At 26.7% G+C, this 10,764-nt stretch overlaps 2 protein-coding genes across 3 annotated transcripts in view; one reads left to right on the top strand and one right to left on the bottom strand.

The window, feature by feature from the left end:
- Positions 1-850: 850 nt before the first annotated feature.
- LOC100168650 (magnesium transporter NIPA2) lies at positions 851-5,945 on the top strand (the record flags this gene model as incomplete). Its single annotated transcript, XM_016806245.1, is given in 7 exon segments — positions 851-957; positions 2,393-2,515; positions 2,582-2,724; positions 4,133-4,241; positions 4,321-4,497; positions 4,583-4,788; positions 4,859-5,945. Coding segments are annotated over 7 exon segments (1,050 nt in total). The 3' UTR covers positions 5,063-5,945.
- Positions 5,548-10,764, bottom strand: part of LOC100159764 (probable medium-chain specific acyl-CoA dehydrogenase, mitochondrial) — a 9,039-nt gene continuing 3,822 nt past the window's right edge. For both annotated transcript variants that reach the window (XM_001952088.5, XM_016806244.2), the window contains 6 exons: positions 7,282-7,382; positions 7,130-7,210; positions 6,818-7,057; positions 6,521-6,763; positions 6,191-6,361; positions 5,548-6,117 (listed from right to left, as the gene is read on the bottom strand). In XM_001952088.5, the coding sequence (XP_001952123.1) occupies positions 5,968-6,117; positions 6,191-6,361; positions 6,521-6,763; positions 6,818-7,057; positions 7,130-7,210; positions 7,282-7,382 (986 nt within the window). In that variant the 3' untranslated portion in view covers positions 5,548-5,967. The remainder of the gene's footprint in view (positions 6,118-6,190; positions 6,362-6,520; positions 6,764-6,817; positions 7,058-7,129; positions 7,211-7,281; positions 7,383-10,764) is intronic.

The raw sequence follows: 10,764 nt of genomic DNA, 5'->3' as shown, positions 1-10,764 counted from the left end.
TTGAACATAGACATAGGTAATAGAATTCTATTATGTTTATGCACTATGCTCAAAAATCATGAACTAAGAAGATCTTCTTAGGGCCCGTATTACAATAGTTAAACTCCGGTTAAACCACCGATTCGGCCGGTAAAATAAGTGATTCAAGCGTAACCGATGTTTAAACTATGATTGTAAAACGGGCCAAAAATATAACATAAAGACAATATTTTACATAGATTTTACACCTACATAATATTATGTAGATATTATCTATATTATATTATCGGTTCATTGTGATACTGCCGCTTGGAGCGCTACTGCCTACTGGTTAATTTTTGATAGTTATTTCATGCACGCCTTATCAGAATATGCCGTGCAATAAATTGTCTTTAATCATGGTCTGTACTCCGTGAGTACCACCACCACATGTCTTATTGATCAATTCTCTTTTCTTATAGGCTATTGTAGCCTAAAAGCCTATTATAATCTAATATCTATAATACTACTATTATTATGATATTTTACATAACTCATATTAAAGTATAGTGTTTACAATCTAATTGTATGTCTATTATTATTCGATATTAGATAGTAATTTGTAACAGATAGTAATAGTATTCATTATTTTATATTTTTATTATTTGTTAATAGTTTTGCGTTCTCGTACCGTCTCAGTTCTTGTGTTATGTGAATTATTATATCATGGTGAAACCTTAAAATTTCCATGTTATAATCGTTATTTTTTCTACGATTATTGAATTTACCAATAACCAGATCATATTACAAATATATGGCGTCTGAGCTCTGATCAGTATTGGTATTTTATTCATTGTGAATTAAACCATTTTATTGTTCACACAATAACAAGTAACTTAGTTTTGCTTACCATGGACAAGGATGAACCAATTCGATTGTATGATATGACCGATTATTATATTGGTCTTGGACTTGCTTTGTCTTCGAGCGGTTTTATTGGTTTGTATTTTATATTATTTATTATTATTTGATATATTTTCAAGTTTAAATGTTATTTTTAAGATCTTCAAAATCATTTATTATTACCAAAATTATTTAAAATGATATATTGTTAGTATTTATCATGTTAAATTTAACAATTTGTTTTATTATTAATATTGTGCGAGTGTTGTTTTGATTACTAGGCAAACATTTTTTGATTTTTCAAACTAAATTGTTATATATCTTAAACGTGCAAGTGTACAACATATTTTTATTTAATTATTGATTACTATACATAACTTAAATCAATATGTATGTATATATAATATGTAAATCTATATTATATTAAAATTAAATGATCTGATTCATTTTTACTTCCTATCAGATAAGTTTTAAAGGTTAACAACGTTTGTTATTAAATTTTTATATCTCCCTTTATTATTTTATTTAATATTCTTTCCACATTCCATTTGTTATCATTTTTGATAACCTTTATATTATATATTCATATACATATGTACAAATGTACTATTATAGATACATAAAAAAATTAATAACTAACAGCTACTAATAGTATTGTGATATTAAAATGTGTAACTTTTATGCGTACACATAACATTTATTTTTCAAAAAATAATGATAATAAAAGTTACAATATACCGAAGCTTAAAGAAATTTGGTTTAAATTATTAAAAACTAATTATTATTTAAAAATAAAAAGTCTGGTTCTCATTTCCCAAAGGTTGCTCACCTATAATAATTGGAATACTTTTATGTTTTTTGATTAGAATACCTATAATAGTATACTACCTATTTAAAATAAAAAAAATACAGTTTTACTTTTACTATTGAAAATATAGCTTTATTCCTCATTGTATTAGTAATTATCAGGCTTTTGTTGAAAGGTATCAAACATGCAATCACTAAAGAAATTTAGTGGCGCAGTGTGTACATTCAGTTACGAAACCCATTCTGAGTGTATGTACTGGCCGGTGTCACTAGCTCCTGGATAGGCGAATACCCAGGATTTTTAGTGACAAATCCTTGTCACACATACACACATGTGCTAAAAACCTACAGTACCCTCCCCCACAGTATCCCAGGCTAATGACCTCGGTTGTCAAAAGCCATAACCCCAATAAGAAAAAAAAAATTTAACAATTAATAATATTACTATTTATTATTTATTAACCTTAATTAATTTAAATATTTTTGGGATTGCACAAATAAAAATATATATTTGACATTGCATAGATTTGTTATTTTTGTAGTTAGTGACACAAGAGAGATAGGTATGGAATAAATAAATAATAGACAGTTGTTACTTAATATTTATGTATTATTTTTAACTAAAATAATTAATTTAATATTTCAGAATTGCGTAATATTATGTATTATAAATTATATAAAATTTATAAACCTAGGTGCCTAATAAATTGTTTCATTTGTCTAGGAGCAAGTTTCATTATAAAGAAAAAAGCTCTTGTTCAAATATCATTAGGAAGTGGACGCAGAGCAGCTAATGGTGGATATGGATATTTAAGTAATTGGTTATGGTGGTTTGGATTATCTATGAGTAAGACAATTTTTTTTTTCATACAACCAAAATTGTATATTGTTAATGATTTTTTTTATTTATTAGTGGGCTTTGGAGAAGTATTTAACTTTGCTGCTTATGCTTTTGCCCCAGCTTCAGTGGTTACGCCACTAGGTGCACTTAGTGTCATTGTTGCAGCAATATTATCTTCGAAGTATTTAAATGAACAGCTTAATTTATTGGCAAAGGTGAATATAAATATAGTCGATTTAAATATTGAATCAAAAAAGAGTGACAATTGTTGTGTAATGGTGATTTGGTTTTTTCGTTAACTGTTCTTGGTCTATTATATAAGCTAATTTTAAATATTTAAATAATCACAAATAACCATGTAATTTTATTTTTCTATAATTTTTGAAAAAGCTAAGAAACAACCTATTAAAATATTATTATTAAATTAATGTTAAACAATTTCATAGTTTCCGTTTTTTGCCTGTTTAAAAAACATTTTAAACTATTATTAAACATTTAAGTTTTCAATTTAATTATTGGAATTTTAATAATTGTAATTTATAAACTTAGTCGGTAGTCTAGGTTTACTACTATATTTTAATTTTTTTTTTATTATTATGTTTTATTCTACTATAGATAACTAAATTAAATATTTTAAATATTTTTATAGTCTAAAATATAAAAGTACTGATGATTAATTTTCAAAATAATAAATATAAAGATAACTAAATAAGGTATGTTATAAAAAAAGTGAGATAAAATTGTAAACGAACACACCAATGTATACAGAGTATGCACTCATATAATTTATTAGTGATAAATATTTATTGTCTTATATGTTGCCGTAAAATCTTGTTCACTAATAAACACGAAATTTACTCTTCATAGTATAAAACATGCAATTTCATACCTACATATTTTCTAATTTTTCTGAAATCAAACAATACATTCCAGCAATTAAAATAGTTTAAATTATTTCTGTATATATGTTATATGTTTCTTTGTGATAATAACAATAAGTGTCTATAGTAATTTATTAATATGTATATTATATATTATCATTAGATGAGATGCATACATTATTTCCAACTGTGTCAAGTCCTATAATAATGTTTATTAATATATATTTTATAAGGTCATATTTATTAAATTTGACACCCATAAAATAAAAATTTTACTAATGATTGCCATCAACTAAATTTTTTTTTAAAAGGTTCAGAAAATAAAAATAGCATAGTATGGTTAGACAATTATGTAATTTACATGACACTTAATCATGATATTTTTAGCTAATAAAATATAATACATTTAGGAAACAATGGCATTTCTTTCAACATTTTTTGTAGATTTCAAAATGTAATTTATACATTCAATTGTATAATAATTAATAAAATTTCTTAGGCTTCCATAAGCCATTAAGTAATATAATGAAAGTTGTGATACATTTCAAAACTTGATTTTAAAATAGATAACTTATGTTTCAGCATACAAGTTGTATAATTGTATAAATAATTTTGTTCTTTGGCGAGAATAGATTGTTATTTTTGTTTAACATTTTATACTTAATGGTTTAAAAATTATAACTGATGTGTTTTAAGTATTGGGTTGTACAAAACAATTATAATAATATTGTCATAATTTTAGATTGGTTGCTTTATGTGTATAATTGGTTCAACGGTGATGGTAATTCATTCTCCAAAAGAAGAAACCGTTGACTCCCTAGAAGATTTATTACAGAAACTTACAGAACCTGGTAGGTTTTCTTATAATTATTTATTGCATTGAGTTTTTTATAATTTTTTATAACTCATAAAGTCTTCTTTGCTTTTTAGGCTTCATCATATATACTAGCATAATGTTGATTATAATTTTCTCAATATTCTTCTATTTTGGTCCACGATATGGTTCATCAAATGTTATAGTTTATGTTATAATGTGTTCAACTAGTGGTTCATTAACTGTTATGTGGTGTAAAGGACTTGGACTTGCTATAAGAGAAACAATAGCAGGTATGTATCAACTTATAGATTTAAAAAAAAATTATTTTGTTCTTCGTAATTAAATATTTATATTTTTCTAAATGTTTGTAATTAGGTACAAGTGAATTCACGAATTGGTTAACTTATATGTTTATCGTCTTGCTGATTACATTTGTGTGTATACAAATGAACTATTTGAACAAAGCTTTAGACACTTTCAACACAAGTGTAGTTACACCTGTTTATTATGTTATGTTTACAACTCTTGTAATAACAGCCTCGGCAATATTATTCAAGGAATGGGAACACCTGCAACTAAATGTACTTGATTTTCTCAATAGAGGCAGTAAATTAAATTGTTTTTCATTTTCTTATTTTATATGCATTTTAGGATATTATTGGCATAATTTGTGGATTCCTTATAACTGTGACTGCAATATTTATGTTGAATACATTCCGAGATGTGGATATGTCACGCAGTCATTTTGCATGGCGGACTCGTCAACCAATTACAAGGAAGTCTACAGTTGAAGAAAATGCTCAAACTTCTGCCCTTATTAAAAATAATACACAATATGGTACAAGGAATGTTTGACATTCAAATAACAACACTATTCAATTTAAGATCAAAAGGAAAATAGTGAAAATATTAAAATCCTTCGAACCAGGATAAAATAGATTTTATATTATTTTATATAATATACATTTAGTAATTTTTTTTTGGTTTTTAGTTTCACTTTTCTAAATTAAATAGTATGTACATAGTAATACGTTTACTTAAATAGTTGTATAAAAACATCATGAAAGCGATTTGAAGGGGGTTGATTAGTACTCCCAGTTTTTTCATTAAATTTGCGCCACTGAATGTCATACATTTTATTTATATTGTGTATAACTAACAAATTAGAATATTATTTTTATCAGTTACTATCTTCCAATTGCTTTTTTTATATTATACCTAAAGAAATTTATATATGTATTTACCTAATTAATAATTGTAATGCTTATCTATAAGCTTACACAATAACTGTTTTTACATATCTAGTGAAAACTAAAATACCATCAGTGTACTATTAAATATAAAAATTAATATTTTTTTATTTATTATGATAATTGTATAATATATTATAAATAATGTAGGTCACCAATTATTATCACCAATTACAATGTTTATATGCAATCGTTAATGCACATTAGAGTATTTCATCAGCTGTTATAAATAATTAATACGTGTTAGCTTGATGAAAGTTAAAGTCGTTTATATGCACCTAACTACCAAATTAACTTACTCTTATGTGTATAAGCGATAGCATATGAATTGGGTAAATATAAGACTGCTTAAATATTAAAAATAATAAATATATTTACTGTTTATATAACGATATTTCTTAACAAATACATTTTACCAATCCATTACAATGTTAAAATATAAAAATAAATATTTAATTTTGTATTTTGATAACAAAGTACTTATTTAATTTGTGTTTTAAAAACTTTTTTTTACATATTTTGTTTGGTTTTTTCAATGATGTCTCTTGAAATAATCAGCCGTTGGATTTGAGCAGTACCTTCATAAATTTGATATATTTTAGCGTCTCTCATCAATTTTTCTACAGGGTATTCTGTGTTGAATCCATTTCCGCCAAATATCTGAGATAATTTATTAATGATGTTATAATAGTTAAATAAAATTATATTACACTAACTATTGCACAATACATACTTGTACAGCATCAGTAGCACATTTATTTGCCACATCAGCAGCATAAGCTTTTGAAATCGATGCATAATAAGAATTGCGCCGTCCTTGATCAACTTCATATGCAGCTTTCATGTATGTAAGTCGAGCACCCTCAATACCAATAGCCATGTCAGCTAACATAAAAGCAACAGCCTAGACATAACACAATAAAAATTTTCAGATTCCTAAAGTGGCCTACCAAAAATATTAATTGGTAACCCCTGCTATAGTCAATAATATAACGTTGATTTTTAGTATATAAGATGAAATTGAAACATTCTGTTTAGTTGTAAATATGGTTAGGTTATTTACTTGGTGTTTAGCGATAGGCACTCCAAATGCTTTTCTTTCAAGCGAATACTTGGCAGCTTCATCCAATGCCCTTTGAGCTAAGCCAACTGCTCCAGCAGCTACTGGCGGCCTGGTTTTATCAAATGTTGCCATTGCAATTTTAAAGCCTTGGCCTTCAGCAGTTAACACATTTTCTTTGGGCACTCGGACATCTTCAAAAGTAATTCCTCTAGTGTCTGAAGCTTTTTGACCCATATTTAATTCCTTAAATATATGAGTAAATATAATTGTGTTTAACTAAAATAACTATTACTATACTTTTCGCCCAGGTGTAAGTCCAGGTGTATCCGCGTCAACAATAAAACCAGTGAATGCTTTGCTTGCTGGGGCTTTAGGGTCCATATCAGTGCGAGCTAACACAAAATACCAGTTGGCCACACCACCATTGGTTATCCACATTTTTTGTCCATTAATGATATATTCGTCACCCTTTTTCACAGCTTTCGTTTTTAAAGCGTTGACGTCTGAACCAGCACCAGGTTCTGTTACACCATAAGCCTGTACATAGTTTAAACTAGTGAAATACATAATATAACACTTAACATTAATAACGGTGAAAAATAAACATACAGCTACCAAAGGCTCTTCAATTAACCTTCCAAGGTATTTTTTTTGTTGTTCTTTATTTCCACCGATTATAACTGGCATTTGCTAAATTACATAAAACGTTAATAAATACAAATGATTTATATAAAGTTTTTATAAATAATTTTTTTTCTTACGCCCAAACCACTCGCTTCTAGAGCAGTTTTAATCCCAGTGCATCCATAACCCAGTTCTTCAGCAACCAAGCACCCATCCATGACAGACATGTTCATACCACCTTAAATCAAAAATAGTTCATGCATAAGCTAATTTTTGTTATTCAATAATAGTTGATTGAAATTTGAATATATAATATTTTATATTCAATTAGAGAGTCACATAATATACAATTATTCATTATTTATCAAAATTGATCAGCGTGCTTTTAAAAACAATAAAATATTTGGGAAAAACTGGATATCCAATTTCAAACAACCGAGACTAGACATTTTCACTGAATATTCATTTATATATTCTATGCAAATACTAGACTTGAAATAATTTTTGACTTTTTTAAAGTTTTTTCTTAATTTATTTTATGTTGGGTGATAAATAACCATTTATTTTACAATGACTCATTATAGTGCAACATTTAAAAAAAACATTATGATACACTATAATATAATGAGTAATTGTATAATAAATAATTAATCACCCAACATCCAATCAGCTACCTATCTACCAAATGTTAAATATATTACAATAAACAGGACATAGAATAGCCGCCTCTGGATGTCACATTGTATTATTTTATAATATACTTTTTATTATGGACCACATTGGTGCACAGTGCCAGTGGTGAGCTGAAGCACTCAATTTTGATGCAGTTGCGTCAACTTTTCAAAGGGGGCGGTGCCACCCCGTGACTGTGGCACAGAATTACATGCTAAAGCCTGATCTCTTGGCTCTTTTGATCAGTGGCGTAGCCAGGATTATGAAATGGGGGGTGTTTTAAGTATAAATTAAAACCAAGTTTTTAAAGTTTTCGTATATAAATAAATTTAAGGTTCAGGACTTGACTTGTTGCACTAAAAATTATCTAAATAAGCAGTCAAATATCTCAAAATATGCTTGAATATATGTACTATGTAGCAATATTTTTATATTATTTTTGAAAAATCATAAAACATATTGCATTTAGGTAATAAAAAACTAAAAAATAAGTAGGTATATAAACCTGATCAATAAAAAAAATAAATAAATAAACAACAATAAATAACAACTTAATTTTAAAAAAATACTGGCATACAGTACTAGGTTAATAAATAAGTAATAACGAATAATGTGATATGCGAACACCATGATACACGAATACGTATCTACTGATGTTTATTACTTCGTACAATCTATAATCTAGATGTCAAATATAGTTTAAACACAGTTTTGTCACAAAGAGACTTATGAAATCTTACATATGCAAACATAGGGCCAACTGTAGCCAAGCTCCACCAACAACTTTAACAGCCCTCCACCATTTTTACTTAAAAATGTATTTAAAATTTACTTAATTTTTTTAAGCTTATTCAATTTTATAATAGTATGGTATTAGGCTTCGACCTCCCCAAATCTCAAAATTATCGCCTATTGTACCAAACATAATATTTTTTAAGATATTTTTCAATGTTATCCAAATATAATTTTTCCCGACAATTGTATGTACATTTAAGTTAAAAAATACACAAATATGCAAATTCAAACTTTGTATTTAATTTCGCCATTTCATAAGACAAATTTATAACTTGCAAGCAATCCCGAACCCTATAAAAAATATATTTATTAGGAGGGAAAATGTCAATGGGGTGGTGGGAGGGTTAAACACCCCCCACCCGGTTACGCCACTGCTTTTGATTACATTTTATTAACACCATAACTTTGTTATATGTAAAATTAGGATGGTGGTGGCAGTGGTAAGTATATAATTATGAAAATGCGTCATTTAAAATTGAAGTTCAGTCTGCCACTGCACAGTGCATTATTAAAAGAAGATACTATTTAATAAAGATACTTTCAAATAAAGAAAAAACTTAAATTGTCAACTTTGAGGATGGTTTCTGGTAGCAAAATTAATCTAGGTATCTGGTATATAGGGTGGTCAAAAGTAAAAAATTTCTAGGATTTTTTTATATGAAACCAGTTTTTGACAAAATTGATATTGTTTGTTTGGTGTAACTCAAAAAACGAATAACAGCGGATTACTTGGAATGTTTACCTCGTGTTTAATTAGACTATTAGCATTTTCTATGCTTGACAGTATTTTCAAATAGTTTTAACTTTTTTTGAGACATTTGATTTTTTTTTTTAGAAATATCGATGAAAAATTTAGCATGGTCAAAAAGTTTGAAAATTTAATAGAAGCTTCCTCATAACTCGCAAGTTGTTATTATAGCCATTTAAAAATATTAAAAATATTTAGACACAATTTTTTCGAGTACCTATTTACCGGGGACTTTTTCTGGCTTTCATTATATAAATGAACATTAGATAACTACTAGAAAATAGAAATTAAAATAATCAATGGCGGAAGTACCAAAATAAATTCACAGTTATGACTCATTAGCTCATGGTTATTGGCTACAGTCCACAAAGGCACGGACCAAGATAGATAATATAGATCACCTGTACTCATGGTCTTAAAATTTCTTAATTAAAACCATAAAGATAATTATAAATATAATATGACTATTACAATATAAAATAAATAACACAAAATAAAATATTAATTTTAATTTTAATTAAAAAATGTACATTTTAGTTATTTATACTGCAATTAAATTTTTATATTGCTATAAATCAAGCACTGAGAAACTATTTTTTATGACTGTGTAAGTTGTTGTCTGTCCACAAATATATAGATAATAAATTAGATTGACAACTGCTGTATGCTTACTATTATAGATATATTATAACTTAGTAAAGACTTAGTAAAAATTACAAGTCTAGAATAATACCTTCTAATGAAAATGTCAGTCTACAAAAACAAACCACAAACTATTTAAGAACTTAAGGAAGAAATTTGTGAACTAACCCAGAGTCAGAGTCAGTTAATGATGGGAAATTTTGTGACCAGAACTGAAGCTTGTAGAGGAGGACATAATAATATGTCAGATGTTGTAGTATTACATACATAAATCAAAGAATGTATACTTTAAGTACATATAATTTTTTTTCTAAGCAATTTTTTCTAATTAAGTAATAACAATATTAAATTTGGCGTTCTTAATGAAACACTTTATAGGATAGATGACGCTTTCACACTATTAAGGTTTTATATAATATTAGAGCTGCAGTAAATGTAAAATATTAATTTTAAAAAGAACCTTTTATTTTATAATAACCATTCTTGGAAAAATATAACAAGTTGTTTTTTTTTTAAGTTTATTAGGAATTATTTTATTTTTATTAGTTGTTTTGTTATAAACAAATTTTAGTTGGAATTATACCCAAGCTTTCGCATATTATGTACAACACAACATTGTAATAAATATTTAAGTATAGTACTTGAAACATATTAACTATTAAGTAATACCTATTTATCCACCAAGGATTAAATATTAATTTTACATGATATTATTATAGTAATATTTCTAATCATATTGGAATTTCTAAATTATTAATTTTTC

Source organism: Acyrthosiphon pisum, chromosome A1 (assembly GCF_005508785.2).
Source record: "Acyrthosiphon pisum isolate AL4f chromosome A1, pea_aphid_22Mar2018_4r6ur, whole genome shotgun sequence".
Lineage (NCBI taxonomy): Eukaryota > Metazoa > Arthropoda > Insecta > Hemiptera > Aphididae > Acyrthosiphon > Acyrthosiphon pisum.
The sequence above is the reverse complement of the archived record's forward strand: the minus strand, read 5'-3'. Positions and strand labels throughout refer to the sequence as shown.